We start from the raw sequence: 19860 nt of genomic DNA, 5'->3' as shown, positions 1-19860 counted from the left end.
CCAGTGTTGGGGGTAACGCATTACGTGAGTTACGTAATATTATTACTTTTTCCAAGTAACTAGTAAAGTAACGCATTACTTTTTAATTGACAAGAAAATATCTGAGTTACTTTTTTCAAATAAGTAACGCCAATTACTTTTCCCCCATTTATTGATTTAAAAACTCTCCTGTCCCGTGTTGAGAGAAATCGTAAGATGTTAGAATAAATGTGAACATGCATTAATTCATCTCGCTCACAAAAAAGATTCAGTATTCCTCAAAATAAATAAAAACAGTGAAATTCAGCTCAGAATATGATGCAAAACTGCAATAATTAAATATGTTAAATAATACAAATATCCTTTATGCACTGAATCCCATTTTATTAACCGATGTCTTTGCTGCCGACCTTCAGTTATCCAATTTAGCCATACTAATAAGCAAAAATTACTCAAGATTTGTTTTCCTTTATTGGTCTTCTTTATTGCTGAAGAGTTGACAATTTTTTCTTTTGCGGTCTACTGTATAGACGTGAATTTAATTTTCTCAAAGCCTGAGGCTTTTGGTGTGAAAAGGCTTTTACATTTGCCAAAAATAGAACTTTTTATATTTAAAAACAAACAAGCAAGCCCTGCCCAGATTTAAAAAGTAACGCATTACTTTCTATAAAAAGTAACTAGGTAATGTAATTAGTTACTTTTTTAGGGAGTAAATCAATATTGTAATGCATTACTTTTAAAAGTAACTTTCCCCAACACTGCTGGGGAAAGATTTTCATCATATGTCCCCTTGAAGTCTCATTGTACATTTTTCGTCATTGAATATCCCATTTAAAGTTCAGGCAAGACTTGTGCTGTTGTTGTTGTTGTCTGACCAATGACATATGGGAGAAGTATTTGAAATTTTTTCCAATTCCGAATGGTGGCATGGATGACACAGAAACCACATACTCCCAATTTTAATTTTGCATATTTTTTGCAATCAGTAGCAGAGCTTTTGTGTAATTCTGTTACTATATAAACACACACGCATTCTCATGAACAAGTTCCGCTGTGCATTAAATATTCTTAAATTTTACAAGAGTATGTAATTGCATCCAGGCCAGTCCATAAATACACCAGATTGACCCTGTAATTAACCTCACCATGTGTCCTGTCTTAGCATAATCATTTGTCCAGCTGTGAGGGCATTAACATTCATGTTTTCTCCGAAACAAATAGCCCAAAGCCGTTCAATGTCAAGGCAATATGTTTCAATAGTCTTTCTGGTGCTCGCCAAGCCAGTTCCTCTGGGTAAGACACTATTTACAAAGGGATCGTGTCTCTTTTTGGTACTATTAAAATATAAATGAATGTCCATGCGTCCATAATTTCGCTATCAGCTTGTGCTGTTGCTCAGGTAACCAAGGTGACAATTGTGGCACCTGCTTTCTGAATAATATTGTAATGCTCAAAATATTCTGACATGCTTTCCTCACGCTCACAGAATCTAAAGTAAGACCGGCCTCAGGCATTAGACACACTGTGTGATTGAGGGTAAGGTTTAACCAATCAGAAATGGTTGGAAAATTTCATTTCTGCATCCAGATTTTCCCTTCGGAGAAATAGCGGCGGATGATCCAAACAACTCCTACGGCAGACCCCAAAACTGGAATATCACAACAGAACAGCCCCAGTCAAATAATCTCTATCGCCACAGCACCGGCAGGGCCATATTCTGTGCCACAGACGGCCGCGGGCATCCAGCCTTTCTCTCCAACCAATCTAGGAGGACGAACGAAAGGGGCAACAGTCCCTAATTACGAGCGCAGATCCATTTTTAAAAGGACATGAAACAGAACTGTTGGAAAGCCTGAGGAGTGAGACCACACAGCTATGAAAATCAAGATTTTTGTTGGAGAAAATTAGGAAGTCTTGGCCTAAGGGTTCCCTCAATTTTAAATCAAATTGTTGAGCTCTCACTCCAAGAACCTGCCCTAGTTAGAAATCGATTTGGACCGCTTATCATCACTATAAATGATAAATAATTCACAAAAGCACCATGAAGAACCAGGACTTTTGGTGAAGGACACGGTTGTTATGTTTGAAATGTATCTGAAACTATAAAAAAATCTTTGTTTACTATTACATATGCACTGCTGTTCAAAAGTTTGGGGTCTGAAAGTTAATAATTTTATTCAGTAAGGATGCATTAAATTGATCAAAAGTGACAGTAAAGACAATTATAATGTCAACATGTAACACTGAAAACTGAGGTACTGATGCTTTGCATTACAGGAATAAATTATATTATATTACTTGGTAAGCATCAGAGACTTTTTTTTTAAAAAACATACGAAAAATCTTATACCTAAAATTTTTGAATGGCAGGGTAAATTTTACTGAGATCTATATGGAACTTTTTTTGCTGATAGAAGAAAAGAAGAAATTTCTAATAAGTCACTTACAAAGATAATAGATCTGGATAAACCTAGGGTTATTTGCACTTAAAGGATTATACCTAGTGGGATTCAAACATGCAACCTTCCAGACACCAGCCTTGAGCCACTACACCATTTCATCAGACTCCAAACTCAGACGTGGATGTCAAATCCACTTCTGCTATCGTTTTTCTTTGCACACAGCGTTTTGTGACATTCACAGGAGTCAGGGTTGATTCACCCACCGTGAGACGCCCAGTTGTGGGCAAAAGAGAGAGAAAAAAAAACTTTAGATAACCTCAATTTCCCTCTATACGACTGTTCAAACATCCCCCCTGGTGGTATAAGAAAAATATGATGACTTGTGCTTCAAAGTCACCATAGAGGATTGATTGATAAGGAAAAAGAAAAGAAAAGCTCTTTGACTTCGAGGCCCCCCATTGACCAAGGCAATATTCGAAGGCTCCCCATGTAGACTAAGAAATTTCCTCTGGTACAACTGTGTAATGATGACAAAGCTGCTTGTGTTCAGCCCTTTTATGAACAGAAGTGACAATAGATTAAAATAAATAACTGTGATTTCAGAAGTTTAGATTTTAGCACGTTGTTTGTTTGTTTGTTCAATAAAGTCAAATACTTTTAAGTTTAATTAAGCATTTTAATAGTTTAATAATTGTTCTCTTTAAATCATTTTAATTCTCTGACCCCACAGATTATTTAAGTTAACTTATTTGAAGTTTAAAGCTTCAGTATGCAATGCACTTTTCAGATATTTGATTTTATGTCCATTTTAATTAAGTTTATAAAAACCACTGTGGTTCCCCAAACGGGACATGAGGGTTAAATGCACTCGCATATATGTTTTTAAACAAGGTAATCGCATCAGTGTTAACAGATTAAAACAGTACTCACAATATTCTAATCATCCCCGATCATCAGAGTGCGAATTGTGCGTCTTTGCGCGTTCTGACGCACTGTGTTGTGCTGCGCACAGCGCCATCAGATCCGCTCAGAAAGCAAATGCACCCGGTCTGGACTGCCAGGAGGACTTTCATCAGAGCAGAAACACAGTCGTATCTGTTCATCAACGAGGATTGTCTACATAACATAGGCTACACAAGTTCTACAAGCCTGAATGAGAAGCAGAGGATTATAATGTAATGAGGGATGATTTTGAGATGCTTTACGAGGCACCACTGCGGGAGGCTGGAGAATCATCGGCTTGACAGTGAACAGATTTCCACGAGATTCCCACGGAGCGCTTGCGAGCGAGATGAGCAACCCACCAGTGTGATCGTGCACATGGAGAGCGCGATTCAAGGCGCTTAAACGCACACACGGAGATCCGTGTTTTCTCTGCGCTTTGGACACTTTGGAAACATTTCTTACCGGATATTCCTAAAAATATTCGTCTTCAGATACAGTTTTATTTTTAATTCATCTGTTTATTTTTTGCACTATTTTCAAACTCTAACAGACTCAAATTATGCTGAACTAAAGGGATTTTTGAAACACCTCAAACTGTAAGTTTGCATCCAATGTTTAATGCATCTTAAAAACGCCAGAATTACTTTTCCGTTTAAGTTCGACAGAAAAGCTCTTGATGTGGCTTGCACTTGTTTAGGTCCATGCATGTGCTGCATAATTTTGGGAGGGGAGCTTATTTATCGTATTTCAGTGGGCTTTTATCACATTCTGATTTTAATGACAATAACTTAATGTTTAAAACTAGCCTATCTGTAGAGAAAATAGGCGAATGTAACAAGTGTTGTGGTGATGTTTAAGTTCTGGTTATGCAGTTAAAATCATGTATGCAATTTTTGTAATATATGCATCAACTTTCAGAGACTTTTGGGTCGCGCAGTAAAAAACATGTTTTGTTTTATTTAGGCGATGTCTTGTTTTGGCTTATTTTAGTTAACGAGCCAAAATAACTTTTTCATTTAGGCTAAAAAAAATGCGTTGCATCCACCTGTTTTAGTCCATGCGCATGCATGTGCTGCAGAATTTGGGAGGGGAGCCTGTTTATTATGTTTCACTGGGCATACTTTTTTCATATTCTGATTCTCAACTACCTGAACATAATGAGTTTTGTATGTTTACAGCAAGATTTCCCAACGATAACTTTGGCTTACACAGGCTCTTACGAGCTCGATTGAGTTTTGGCCGTGCATTTAAATATTTCAGTCATGTATAATTACGGAGCATGTGCTAAAATATGTACACAAATATGATACAACCATCTATTTTGTCAACAGGAGACGCTGGGGTGCAGATAACTGTATGCTGTCTGTTTTTTTTTATCAGTGTCACCGCACGGACAGCTTCCTCTGTCTTCATCCGTCCTTCTTTCGAGCTAATAGGATGCAGCAGGAATGATCCCGGTCCAGCGCGTTAAAGCTCAGCCTCAGCTGTGGCATGTGAGCGCCGAAGCTCCTCCGTGGCTCTGGATGGTTCCGAACACTTCCGGACTGTGTAGGGTGGGTTCTAGCGTTCCTCCGGTGCTCATCTCCTCTCGCCCTCCTCCGGTGATTCAGACGGTGTCGGGATGGCAGATGTCCTGCGATCCCTTTGTGCCTGTGATGCGCGCTGCCGCCGCGGAACCCTCGACCATCAGTCAGTTCAGTCTGCCCAGTGTTCAGGTAACAGAGCTTCAAATGTGAATAGAAACATTTTATAGAGTTTAAAAGAGCTATTTCTTTCTATTTAATGAATGAATGAATGAATTTATGATCCTTGGAAAATATAAGGACTAACTCTTAGTCTATAAAGGTTTCTCATCATTTGCTTACTTGGCATATTAAGGCTCTGTTTCTGTAAAGACACCAAAAAATCCAACTGATAAATATATAATAGTCATAATAATGAATATAACAATGCAGATAGCAATATATAGAATAGATGTTTAGTCCCCCATGTTTTGGAAACCATCGTTGCTTTTCAAAGACCCATACCTTCTATTATAAATCTATCAGAATTTATGTGGATATTCGATATGTTGTGCATGGCAATATAAAAATGTATGTTTAATAAGTCACATGCACAAGAAGCATTTGCTATCAAATCATGAAAAACTAACTCCTAGGGGCTTCTTTTCACTATGACTGCTGAAAAGTTTTGTTGTAAAAGTTTTTGGCTTGTACTCTGTAGCTTGAGAGTTAGGCTTTAGGATCCCTGCAGAGTTGCATAATGGCATTAAAATGCTTTATAATTGTCTGTAAGGATAAGATTGTGTCCATAATATAGTTTATGTCTTTAATGCTGAAATGTCCTGAAAAGTATTACATTTATTACATGAATGCAATGTTTAGATGGAGTACTATTCAACTTATTACTCAGTACCCTGCTGATTCTTTATATGAGTGAATCAGTTCAGTAGTCAGTATTGCAATAGAACAAATATTGCATGATCTCGCATTAAAGATATTAAGATATCACCTTGATGCATCAAACACTCCAAGTGCCATTTTCTTTTCCTGTGTTGATTTGATAACATGATTTCGTATTGAAGCAGGAATCTAAAGGGCTAATGCTTTTTTTTTTTTTTAAACAGCCAGAAGCCTTTAGTTTGCATCATACCTGTGAGTAATGATTTGCTACTTTCTTTTGAGATGCTAGGAAGAGAAACATTCGAGAGCCTTTTATTTGGGGGAAAAAAAGAAAGAAAATATATTATTTAATTCCACAGCTCTGTGGAAAAAAGATGAGTCATAAATATCTTTGGTCAATTTTTAAAGAAAAGACTATAAATTTTACATGTGTATAGTTTGTAAACTTGCAGGAGAGCATTTAGAAGATCTCAAAGGAAACAAACATAGACTAAAATCCGAATAAAATCTTATTTTGGCAATGCTTCCTTCACATGCTGTCTGAATTTTTTTTTTATTTCCCACTTCTGAGGTTGTGATTATGAATTCGTCGAGTTCAAGTACTTTGTTGTTGCCGGAAAGAATAGAAATCAAGAGGACACCAGGTTTATTCTTCTAAGGGAAGTTTTCTTAAAACCAAAGATATTTAATATCTAGTGGATTTTGAATAAAATGTAGAATCCCATTCACTGACAAACATAGAAATATTACCCATGCTATTGTATACATTTACATCTAGATAATCATCTTGCTAACATTTCAGAAGTTTTGGTTAAGTTTGGTTCGCTGTGGAAGATCAATCAATGGATATCTATATATGTGAATGTACATGACTGTAATGGCAAGAAAAAGCAATGTTGGAAATTATATATATTGTTGGAAAAATGAACAAAACTAAAATTACTAAAGCAATAGTTCTAGTAGTACTAGTAGTTCTAGTAGTTTATGGTTGGCTCAATTCAGATATTAAAATTATCTCAAAGTTTCCCAGCTGTAAATACAACTTGAGAGGCCATGTCTGTTTTTGGCCAGAGGTCAGAGGTCATTCCCCACAAATTAGAGTATGCATGTGGTGAGTAATATTTTTCTTACATACACCACCAGTCAAAAGTTTTTGAACAGTAAGAATTTTAAAGTTTTTTTTTTTTGTTTGTTTGTTTTTAATTCTCTTCTGCTCACCAAGCCTGCATTTATTTGATCCAAAATACAGCAAAAGCAGTAATATTGTGAAATATGTTTGTATTTAAAATAACTGCTTTCTATTTGCATAAATTTTAAAATGTAATTTATTCCTGTGATCAAAGTTAAATTTTCAGCATTACTCCAGTCTTTAACGTCACATGATCCTTTAGAAACATTCTAATATACTGATTTGCTGTTCAAGAAACATTTTTTTATTATTATTATCATCATCAATATTTAAAACAGTTGAGTACATTATTTTTCAGGATTTTTGATGAATAGAAAGATCAAATGATCAGCATTTATCTGAAATTAAAAAAGCTTTTGTAACATTATACACTATGCCATTCAAAAGCTGTAGGCAGTATAATTTTTACATTTTTTTATTACAGGAAATTATAGAGAATTATAGAAATTATTACTTTAATTTAGCAAGGATGCTTTAAAATGATGAAAAGTGAAGACATTTATAATATTACAAAATATGTATATTTCAGATGAATGCTGTTCTTCTGAACTTTCCATTTATCAAAAAAAAAAAAAAAAAATTGTCAAATTATCAAAAAACTGAAAAAAATCTACTCAGCTGTTTCCAACATAATAATAATAATAATAATAATAATAATAAATGTTTTTGAGCAGGAAATCAGAATATTGAATCAGAATGATTTCTGATGGATCATGTGACTGGAGTAATGATGCTAAAATTCAGCTTTGAAATCACAGGAATAAATCACATTTTAAAATATATTCAAATAGAAAACAGTTATTTTAAATAGTAAAAAAAAATCAGAATTTTACTGTTTTTGCTGTACTTTGGATCAAATAAATGCAGGCTTGGTGAGCAGAATGGACTTCTTTAAAAAACATCAAAAATCTTACTGTTCAAAAACTTTTGACTGGTAGTGTATATTTACTTTTTTTCTTTTTGTACTAATCATTTTTGTCAAAAAACATTAGCTTTTTGTGGTATTAGACAGTAATCCTATAGTCATTTGTGTATTAAAAGGATATGCAGCTACCATTTGTGCAGTAAATGTAAATATACTGTAAATCATAGAACTAAGTTTAGTTGACATCACCAAGTTTAGTTTTAAATCACTGGCCAGAAAAAAGAAAAAGTACTCTTCATCTGAGCATTTTGATTTGATTAAATCTTGAAACAATTTTGTTTGAAGGGACTGGAAGGACTGATACGTGCAGGATAATATCTGATGTTGATAACATTTTATGAACATCACTTTGTTGAGCTGATGCCAAAGCGTAAACCGTTAAAGCAGAAAATCAAAATTCTGTGCATCACCTCCCTTCGGCTCCACTGTTTCGCCACTAGAGGCGCTGCGTTCGAGATGACCCTCACATCCGCAGTTGCTTCCCCCTCACGACTCAAACTCAGCGTGGCATTTAATCTGTGTGCCGGGCAGAGGCATGATCACCACTGCTCCACATCCCAGGCATTGAGAACTTTGTGCTTTCACATCATTAAAGTGCTGTTCAGAGGAGGCGGCAAGCATGAACTCAGTAGCACTGTACTGGAACCAAAGAGAGAGAGAGACAGAGACAGTGGGAGGAAAGAGTATATTATTTAAACAGAGACTTTGAGTTGCAGACAGCCTTCAGAAGTCTTTGATTGACTGCTGCTGCAGAGAGGCACTGACGCAGAGCCGAGCGTGATAGAACAGGATGTTAGAAGAAACAGATACAGTATAATCTGCAGAGAACTTTTCTAGCTTCAAAGTCAACATGTAATGATGTCCACAACCCATTTTTTCCTTGTAATATGATGTGTTTTAGAGTGATATTGAATATTGGTGGTTTGGGTCAGGAATGGGTGTTACAAAAGCCAGTTTTGATTTCATTTTAACTTGAAATGATTGTTGTGTGCTTATACTGAGTTTGAAGGACAGCCAACAACATCCAACAATCAAGGTAATATTGAATACATGGCCTTCAGGTCATCACGTTTTTACATTCTTGAAAATAAAAGATGGCAATTGCAGTCAAAATGGTTTGTTTTCCACAAAAAAAAAAAAAAAAAAAAATATATATATATATATATATATATAATAAAACAAGGTTTAACAGAGAACTTTTTGTTTTTTAGAAAACCATCTATGAACGGGTGATTCAGTGAACCCAAACACCAATTATTATTTTTCATTCTTAGAATGAAGAACATTTTAAAATTCCTTTTAGAAACTTTATGAACCTTTTTCCATTATATGGAATCTTTTTTGAATCAGAAAGGTTCCATGGATGTTAGAGGTTCTTCATGGAACTCTTGATGCCAATAAATGAAGTCAATTTCCCAGTCATCTCACAGTAGGGAAGCACTAACAAGAGGTGCAGTAGTTTCTCCGTTCCAGAAAAGTCTGCTTCCATAAATGTTATGAGGAAAAACATTTCATGTTTTGCGCTGATACTTGCGAACTTATCATTTATTCTGTTGGGGAAGAACAGCAGGTGTTATGCCAAAAAGACTTCTGTAACTTCCCCATAAATTCCCTGTGACCAAAATGACTTCTTGACAGCTTTTCATTCCACCCAGGCCTGATTCAGTTCTTCACTTCTTCTTATTGAGATGGATCTGAATAGATCTCAGTGGTAATTTGTTCTTCTCTTGACTGCTTATCTGTCCCCAGTGGGAGATCCCATCTAGGCCTCATGTGTTGGGTTTCCAGCCTTCTGCAAGTGTGGATCTACTTCCAGTGTTTCCTCATGTATACCGGACGGTCCTGCCTCCACACTACGGCAAGGGCTGGGTGGAAAAACGTGTGCCTGACTACAAGGTAAAAGAAGCATTCGTGGTATTTAAATATATTTGGTTTTAAGGAGTGAGTCTCACAAAACATGCCAAAAATGCCATATGTGACCCTGGACCACAAGACAATTTTTTAAAAAAACTGAGATTTATACATCATCTGAAAGCATCATAAATCTTTCCATTAATGTATGATTTGTTATCATAGGATAATAGTTGGCCCAGATACAACTATTTGAAAATCTGAAATCTGAGGGTGCAAAAAAAAAAATCTAAATTTTAAGAAAATCACCTTTAAATTTGTCCAAGTTTTTAGCAATGCATATTAATCAAAAATTCAGTTTTTATATATTTACGGTAGGAAATGTACAAAATATCTTCATGGAACATGATCTTTACTTAACATCCTAATGATTTTTTTTTTTTTTTGGCATAAAAGAAAAGTAGATCATTTTGATCCATACAATGTATATTTGGCTATTGCTACAAATATACCAGTGCTACTTAAGGCTGGTTTTGTGGTCCAGGGTCACATATTTCACCTAAAAAAAAAAAAAAAAAAAACAACAGAGAACAGTAATTGTTAGCCTATTTGTAGGAACATTAAGATGTTTTGCAATGTGACATTATTTTATGTTTTTTTCACAATTTTGTCTCATTACTGATGCAAAGAGACTCATTCTATTGAATGTTTAAATATGATATGTGACCCTAGACCATAAAACCATGGGTATATTTGTAGCCAAAATATAGCCAAAAATACATTGCATGGGTCAAAATTATAGATTTTTCTTGTATGCCAAAAATCATTAAGATATGAAGATCATGTTCCATGAAGATATTTTGTAGATTTCCTACCATAAATACATCAAAACTTCATTTTTGACTAGTAATATGCATTGCTAAGAACTTAGATTTGGACAACTTTAAAGGCAAGTTTCTCAATATTTTTTTGCACCCTCAGATTTCAGATTTTCAAATAGTTGCCTCTCAGCCAAATATTGTCCTATCTTAACAAACCATACATCAATGGAAAGCTTATTTATTCAGATGATGTATAAATTTCAGTTTAAAAAAATTACCCTTATGACTGGTTTTGTGGGCCAGGGTCACATATATATTTAAGTTGTAAAGTATTTATATATAAAGTATTTAATGTATAGTTTAGAGGCATGAAGAGGCATTATATATTATAATAACATTCTATTTATTCTCCTTATTATTACAAAATTAACTTTCATATTTTTATTTGATTTTTTTGTTTTTTTCTCTTGAGATGTGTTTGACCAAAGAATGAGTGTTTGCAAAAGCTTCATTGTTATTTATTAACTGCTCATACATTGTAAATGAAGTTCTGGTGTATATTTAAGGTGAACCCCATTTCCACTAGTGGGCTTGTAAGAACAACTGTTCTGGGGAAACTTTTTTGTCTTTCTCTAACAGATTTCCATTTTCTCATTTACAGTTTTATCTAAACAACACTTTAGCTCTTGAGACCACCTGGATCAGTCCGGAGGAAATGGGAATTTTCCAGCGTCAGGAAAAGCCACTGCTGAGGACAAATCAAACGGCTTTGAGCATATGTAGGCCAGCTGCAGCCTCCAGGAATATCCACACGCTACTTTTGACACCCAGGCGCGTTTCAGGTAGGAGGCAGAATTTATGATCCCAGCACCCATTTTCCTACCTTTGTGATTCTGGCTCGCTGTTTGGCTAACATTCATCAGGGGGCTTTATAAAAGCGCTTTCTGTTTTCTATTTACTCCCTAGACTCTTTCAGGTTCCGCTTCTGGTTTCTTTTTAAACAGCTTTTCCTTTGTAGCTTAAATCTTCTTATTTAACTTGATGTAACAATATCAGAGGATTGTCAGCTGAGATTTTACGGAGCGCATAACCGAAGCCAGGCTGTCACTCCCTCCGTCTGTGTGTTTGTGTGTGGGAAGAGAGGCGGTCTGATTTGTGCTTATAAAATGAAACCGAAATTACTTCAAATTTCAGCTCTTTTTCAGTCATAGTGTGGTTTAATCAACTAGAGCGTGCACTGAAGACTGCTTAAGAGGGTGTAATAAAGAACCCATAATGAGTATGCAGTAAAAACGAATTATGCTACTTGATTATGGTAAACTGACAATGTATACTACACATTTTATATACTATGCATCTTAGGGTCAATCCTGTTTTGTGGTATCTTTTGAACTCTGCACCTTTTAAATAATTAATAATGCATGTGGTTAAACTGAAGTGTTTCTATAAATGAGTATAGCTGACCCTTTTATCCCTCTGTAGCTATTTTTATGCATTATAAATAAGTTTTAAGACATTTCCAGAGTGGAAACTTTGCAGAAAATGCATGATTTCATAAATGTATTTACACAATGACAGGAAAACGAAGAGAATGGAAATACAGAACTAAAGCTGAGCTGGCAGTTCGCAACTATTTTACGTTTTGGTGAATTGGAGAATTCTTAGGAAACTGCACGATTTAATTCAGCATTTGTTTTATTTTCCAGTGATCTATTGTTTAGAGGTGGACCTTAGCTTAGCTTTCTTAGCTTCATGCTAAGATCGATAAACCTCGAACCGCGAGAAGTAGCATTTAGTGGCAAGATGGCAGCGACTGAAGAGTATCGTACGACAAAAAAAAGTTGTGATATATAAAGCAGGGCTGTGAAGAATCCTCAATTCAATTCGACTACACTGTAAAAATAAAAAACACAAATTGTTGAGTCAGCTTAAAATAATTTGTTACCCTGCTGCCTTAAAATTTTAAGTTGAGTCAACTAAAATAAGTTTAGTCAACTTGAAATGTTAAGTTGTACTAAGTAACAACTTAGATATTTGTGTTTGCTAAACTTAACAGATGGGTAAGTAACCCAGCTTGATTCAACTCAAATATCTAAGTTGTCACTTGGTATAATTTAACATTTCAGGTTGAATAAACTTTTTTTGAGTTGAGTGAACTTAAAATTTTAAGGCAGCCAGGTTACAAATTATTTTAAGTTGACTCAACAAATTGTTTTTTACAGTGTACTTGATTTAAAAAAAAAAATCTTTTATTGCAAATCCTGTGTTGAGTACGAGACAAGAATGCATGAAACGCATTATTAGACCGCTTTCCAAGGGTGCATGATATTAAACATCATTCTGTTATGATTTCACAAACGCTACGACCCAATGAAATAAATTGGATCGTATATGCTATTTAAATATTTACGTGCGTGCAGCGGATCCATTCACAGAAATTGCTGCCTCACACAAACTGTTATCATTTACATGTGTGGAGCATCTCAAACTCTGTCTCTGCATATTGCTGTGAGTTTAGGTTTATTATAACATTCATTTTGAAATGCTACATGCGCCATTTCATCAGATTTGTAATGTAAATCATTTATAAAACTATACAAACATAGGAAAATACACCAATATCTTTCTTAAAATGCTAGCAGCTAACTGAGCTTCACGATTTCAAAATAAAAGTTCAAACCCTCGCTCTGTGTTTACACAGTTCGATGTCCACATATTCAAGAAATTACAGTGGCTGTAGCATTTCTGTCATAACGAAATGGCCAAATATTAAAGATTAAGTAGACATTTGAGTTAAATGTTTAGACAATATTTAGCAAGGATTACATTGCACTGTGAACTGTAAAAACAATAGTTACCTGTTGGCGGCCTCTGCAGGCATTTGTTATAATGCGTACATTCGTTTTTTTTGTTGTTTATAATAGTCCAGTTGGGTGTTTGCAAACAGTGATGACGTTTTTTTTTTTTTTGTGGGCGGAGCCTATCTGGTGGCAGAAAATGCATTTTTAAGTGATAACCATGGAATAAAAGAATAAAAAAGGTAAATTTTAATTAATATTTTAAAATTCTGACTTTATTCTCGCAGTTCAGAAATTATATCTCATAATTCTGATAAGAAAAATCAATTCGCCATTCTCTTTTGAGTTTATATCCCATACTTAAGACTTTTTCCCCCCTCAGAATGGACAAACTGGGTTAAATCAAGTTATAAAGTGTAAAATATGAGATATAAACTTGCATTTGCAAGAAAAAAAGTCAGAATTGTCAGATAAAAAAGGTTAATGTAAAATATTATAGTTTTGAATAGTATTTCATGCTGTAACTGTAGGGCTAATATAATATTTTCTCCATGAACTGCATATGTGAATGTTTAAATCAAACTTATGCTTTAAAATAGAGTAATCACAGCAGGTTTCATCCATTAGTCTGTCTTAGCTTCAGATGGCGTTTTTTGACAACAGTATTTTATAACAATGATTTGCAATCCGATTCTGACATCCAAAGGCACAACAATACATTTTATCTCTTATTCTGTGGATTTTTCCTATTTCACTCCATATGTTACCAGTGTTTTTCTGCCACCACAATGCACACACAGCTGCAAGTGATGTAACTGACGTCTTCTCCAAGTTGGTGTATACATTGTGTATAACAATTTTGAATGCAAATGTGAGTAATTTGTGTTCATTAATTATATTTTGGCGATAACTGGCACAAAAAAAAAAAAAATCTTGTTCAATCATGGCGCCATCTTTTGGTGTACATATAACAATAATGTGTGATTTACTGGAACGCATTGAGTTCGGTTTGTGCATTTAGTCGCCGGCTGTTTATAATCAAAATATAGCAATGTCTGATTGGGAAAGAAATTATGATGATGCCGGCATTTACAACTGCAAGGATTTTGTGTTTATGACTTTTGTTTTTGTCATAATTAGCATAAAAACACAAGATGTTCTCGTTAAATTATACCGACATGTTTTGGTAAAAGTGTAGTGTGATTTACAGTAATTTGTTGAGTTTGTAAGTGCTGTTTATGATGAGTAATAAGGATGTCTAATTGGTAAAGAAATCCTTCTGAATTTCTCTAACTGGTCAAACAGGTAGGGAAAATGGTCTGAATTGACTTGTGATTTGGTTTGAATCATTCAGGCAGCTTTGAATGAATTGTTTTGGTTTTTGTAGTAGCAAGCCATTCTTTGAAGTATGAAATCTAAAGTTTAAAAAAAGTTTTTTTTTTCCACTTTACTGATTTTTCCAGTGTCAAAAAGACCAAGAGACCAAAAATTCCCTTCAAGATGCATTCAAGATGGATGAACAGAATCCAAAGTGGTTTAAAACAAAGTTATAAACTCCTCGCAAAAGAAACATCAGCATGCAGAAGTCTGAAAGCTTCGCAGTCCAAAACGTAGCGAGCAGTAGCATGGGAATATGAGATCAGATCCATTTTGTGAACCGCATTTATGTGTTGAGTGTGAAATGTGCACACCCAGCAATCCATTCGATCAAAACGCATGAAGTGACCCCTTAAAACATTCCCCTAAGTTAAATGTACCCACAGTGAACAAGCTAAATTGAAAACAGACCAGGGATTCAGATGCAGCTGAGCGGTGTATCATATAGCGCTGCATTTAATTCCAAACGCACTTTCCCTCCAGCAGAGAGCCAGTGTGTTACACCTGTGCTCTTCCTTGATCATAAGTCTTTAGCTGCAGACACTTTCAGGTAGGCAGTGATGAATTAGATTGCAGATGCACTCATGTGCCGTTCAAAGATTAGTCCTTGAGAGATGAAAAGTTCACTCCTGTAGAGGGTTTTCTGTCTTTCAGATGGCAAAGTCTATAATGAGGGAAGTGAATGGAATATCTTAGCAGCACAAGCTCTCGGAGACTGAGGCTGAACTGATGGTAAAGATTTGACCTTTGCTACTACACTTTTACATGTTTAACACTTCAAGTGTGCTTTCGAATAGAGCCAAGCTTTGAAAAGTATTCATAAAGCCAGTAGATATTCTCAACAATGGAAATGTTCTCCTGGAATGCTTCACTTCCTTTTGATTTCAGAAATATAATCAATATCACTTGAAAGCTCAACTTCTTGTACTAGTAAGCAGAAAAAAAAACATACTAATACTGCTTACTGTAAATACTTTTTGCCAACTTAATACAATTAATACAAGCCATACAATTGTCTATCAAATTATGAAGAATATGTGAATGCAGATACAAGTGAGATGGAAGAGGACTCTTTATATTTTTCTATATATTTAAAATGTATTTAGAAATGTTTAGTGGTCTGTATAAATAAAATACATAAATTAATTAAATGTAAATAAAATATAATTAAATAAAATAAAACTGAAAAAAAAAAAATAATAATAATAATACATATCTACTAATAGCAGAAAATAGTATTATATAATTCATATTATTAAATATTTTGATAAACATCATCATATAAATATAATTATGTAATATAAATGTTATTAAATATTCTAAATATTATTATATTATGTAAGTTAGAAATTAAATACATAAGTGAACTAAAAACATTTAAATAAAACAACAACAACAACAATAATAATACTTATTTAATAATTGCAGAAAATAGTATTATATGATATAATAATAGTAAATATTTTAATAACTATTATTATATAGTAAAAATGAATTAAATTATATAGTAATAAAATGAACTATAAATATTTAGATTTTTGAGGTTTTCAGAGATTACATTTAAAAAGAGTATCATGTAAATTAGAAATAAAATACATAAATAAATTAAATACATTTAAATAAAACAACAACAACAACAACAATAATAATAATACTTATCTAATAATTGCAGGAAATAGTATTGTATAATTCATATTATTAAATGTTTTAATAAATATTATTATAAAGTAAATTAATTATAAATGTATTGATTTTTGAGGTTTTCTGAGATTAAATTTAAAAAGAGTATTATGTAATTTAGAAATAAAATACATAAATGCATTAAATACATTTAACTAAAACATAATAATAATAATACATAGCTAACAATTGCAGAAAATTGTATATAATTCACATGATTAAATATTATAATATATTATATAATAAAATAATTAATAATAAATATATTGATTTTTGAGGTAAATTAATTTATATAAAACAGTTAAATAAAATAAAACCATAAAGAATATTTTTTTTTTTTTTTTTTTTTTTTTTTTTTAATTGAGGTATTGATTTTTTTTTTTTGCGTTTTAGGATAAATATGATACATATTAAAAAAAGAGAGTCATAAATCCAGAATAAGAAAAGTAAACTAGAATTTAATGAGTGAGCATGCAACAATTATTTATTACTTTTTGAAAGGTTAACACTATTTACAAGGCCTGTTTTAATGTAATATATTTCAGTTTAGCTTATAAGTCAATTCTGAAAATGTCACATTCTGTTTTATTTTATTTTATTTTTTGTTTTATTTAAAGTCAGTCACTCAAGGTTGTCATGATATTCTCTGGCAGTTGTGTCAGGCTGTGTTAGACTGTCTGTGAAAAGAGCTTTCTCTCTAAATGGCGTCTCCATCTCCAAGCAGCTTGAGTTTATCTTGCCATGCTGACCGTAATTAAATTAGCAGTACGTTTGCTTGTGGTTAAAAAGTTGTATATCAGTGTTACCTTTCTGCTGTAAATGTGCCTTTGATGCCTTAGCTTGCAGTTTAGGTAGGTAGCTCATTTAGAGAACAGAACTATTGAGTAGCATGTGTATGTTTAGTCTTCCCATGTCTAGTATAGTTATCTCTCTCTCTAAAAAAGTTCATATAGGCCAGCAAAGGCTGTAAGAGTTTATCCTGACAGTATAAGAGAGACTATACAGTATATGTGTGTGTGAGTCATGGGTGATGTACTTTTTTAACACTGAAACACACTGGTGCATTTTGACTAGCAACTGAGCTTTGAAAAATGGTCTCTTTCTGTAGCTGATGTCAGTTGTTACACATATACCACCCTGAATAATCTCTTGCTCAAGTTCAGACTCTCTCCACAGGCGAAGCTGTAACCCAGTTAGACCATCTTAAACCTGAAATGTATATTTGTACCCTGCAGTAACTGTTTGAAGATAAAGAACACCGATTTAAAGGTTTTCTTGCGGTCAGAGAGATGAATCATACTTTTGGCTGGAATCAGATCCAGACTTAAACTCAGCATTAGAACTGTTTCCAAATTCAAATCAATCAAAACTGAATTGGAAACCAGCTATACTTTACTATATGTCTATATATATGTTGCCAGTGCATGTTTTAAAGGAACAGTGTACCCAAATGTGAAATTCTGGCATTATTTATGAGGACCCTACCAAAAAAAGAAAAAATAAGTTGTTATTCACTGAAAATGTCTCAAATCTCTTTCTGTCTCTTTTTTTATTTATTTTATTTTAGAAACATATTGGGTTAATGAATTCAACAATTGATGTCAGTCTTCAACGTATTTTAATATGGACACAAATGTAATTTCAGAGCTTATTAGAGTGAAAGATTATCATTTTTTTTTTTTTATAATTATTGTTACACAACCAAAAAGTTTGGGATTTTTAAATATTTTGAAAAAGTTACTTATGCTGCTTAATATTTTTGTGGAAAGTGTTTTTTCCCTGGATTATTTTATGAAAAGAAAGTTCAAAAGAATAGCATTTACTTGAAACAGAAATCTTTTGTAACATTATACATGTAATTTTAGGCCAATTTAACACATCCTTAACTGCAAAAAGTTCTACCAGTTTCAACTTAAAAACTTAAGTTTAGCAGCTGCCTTTAAGTTTTAAGTTAAATCAACTTAAAACTACAAGTCATTTAAACTTATTTTATTGTAGGGAGTTGAAATTACTTGTATTTTTAAGATGATTTGACTTAACATTTTAAGGCAGCTGCTGAACTTAAGTTCTTAAGTTGAAATGGGAGAAACCTTTTACAGTGTTGCTGAATAAAAGTATTATAAATTAAAATAAAATAAAACTGACACCAAACTTAATGTAATTAAGAATTTTAATTTTATCTGGTCGCTTTATGTTTGCACCATAATAGCAACAACATGCCAGGCAAAAAATCATGAATCTCTCCACATGAGCAGGTATTCAAGCTTCAGTCTTGTATTGTGCACTTATCCTAAACCATTGAGGTTTTTGTGGTTTTGAGGTGACAAAGAAAATACTATGATGGAAATAACAGATGTGGGTGTGGAAGTAAAGTCTGCTGCCATCTGTCAAACACTTCTACGGTTTGTGGTTGCGTCTGTACGCTTCATAACCCAAAAATCATATCTCTACACCCCATAACCCAAAAAGCAGCAGAAGCCTGTTTCTGTGGCTGAAAAATATTGAGATGGGAGAAAATGACTTGTTTCTCGTGCATATATCAATGCAAATCAGTTTATTGTGACTGATGCTTTTGTGATGTATCCTGAACATCTTATGTGGATCCGTGCATACTGGACTAAAAACTGAAGTTTGTATTTAAAGTGAGATTTATGATTATAAAATGTTGATTGATATGTTCTTGCATGTTATGAAGGTCACAAATGACGAAAACATATATTTTGTACTTATATTTATTGGAAGTCCAAATTGTGAGATATAACTCAGAATTGCTGGTTTTGTTTGTTTCAGAATAAGTTTTTTTTTTTATCACAAATCTGACTTTCTTGCAATTTCTCAGAACTGTGTGTTTATATATTGTGATTTTTTGCAGTTCATAAATTGCAATTTTGAGTTTTTTCCTCAGAATTTTGTTTATATCTTGCAATTGTGACTTTTTTCTCAGAATTCTAAATGTATTCAATTTCAATTCAATTTTTTGAGTTTTTTTTAATTTTGAGTTGATATCTTGCAATTTTGATGTTTTTTTTCCCCTCTGAATTTGGAATTAATATCTTGTGTTTTCCCCCCTCAGAATTGTGAGTTTATATCTTGCAATTCTGACATTTTTTTCTCTGAATTTTGAGTTTATATCTTGCAATTTTAATGTTTTTTTTTCTCTCTCTCTGAATTTGGAGTTCATATCTTGCAATTTTTTTTTCTCTGAATTTTGAGTTTATATCTTGCAATTCTGACTTTTTTCTCAGAATTCTTTTTTTTTTTTTTAAAATTTCTTTCTTATATATATAGTTGAATGTTGGAATTCTGAGTTTATATCTAGCAGTTCTGAAAAAAGTATGTAAGATATAAATAGAATTGTAGGAACAAAAAAAAAAAAAAAAAATTGATTTGTAAGATTTTTTTTTATTTTTATTTTTTTTTTATCCCAAGCCAGAAACAAGCTTCGGAACTGATTTAAAAAAAAAAAAAAAATTGTATCAGACACTCAAAAC

General features: G+C 33.2%; 1 protein-coding gene across 1 annotated transcript in view; it reads left to right on the top strand.

Moving 5' to 3' along the window:
• Positions 1 to 3404: 3404 nt before the first annotated feature.
• The window catches only part of tcerg1l (transcription elongation regulator 1 like), a 110897-nt gene continuing 94441 nt past the window's right edge, over positions 3405 to 19860 (top strand). The window contains exons 1-4 of the mRNA XM_051124700.1: positions 3405 to 3922; positions 4707 to 5041; positions 9592 to 9738; positions 11176 to 11356. Coding sequence (XP_050980657.1) covers positions 4775 to 5041; positions 9592 to 9738; positions 11176 to 11356 — 595 coding nt within the window. The 5' untranslated portion in view covers positions 3405 to 3922; positions 4707 to 4774. The remainder of the gene's footprint in view (positions 3923 to 4706; positions 5042 to 9591; positions 9739 to 11175; positions 11357 to 19860) is intronic.

Source organism: Labeo rohita, chromosome 12, assembly GCF_022985175.1.
Source record: "Labeo rohita strain BAU-BD-2019 chromosome 12, IGBB_LRoh.1.0, whole genome shotgun sequence".
NCBI lineage: Eukaryota > Metazoa > Chordata > Actinopteri > Cypriniformes > Cyprinidae > Labeo > Labeo rohita.
Note: the sequence above shows the minus strand (reverse complement) of the source record. Positions and strands in the feature narration are given on the sequence as shown.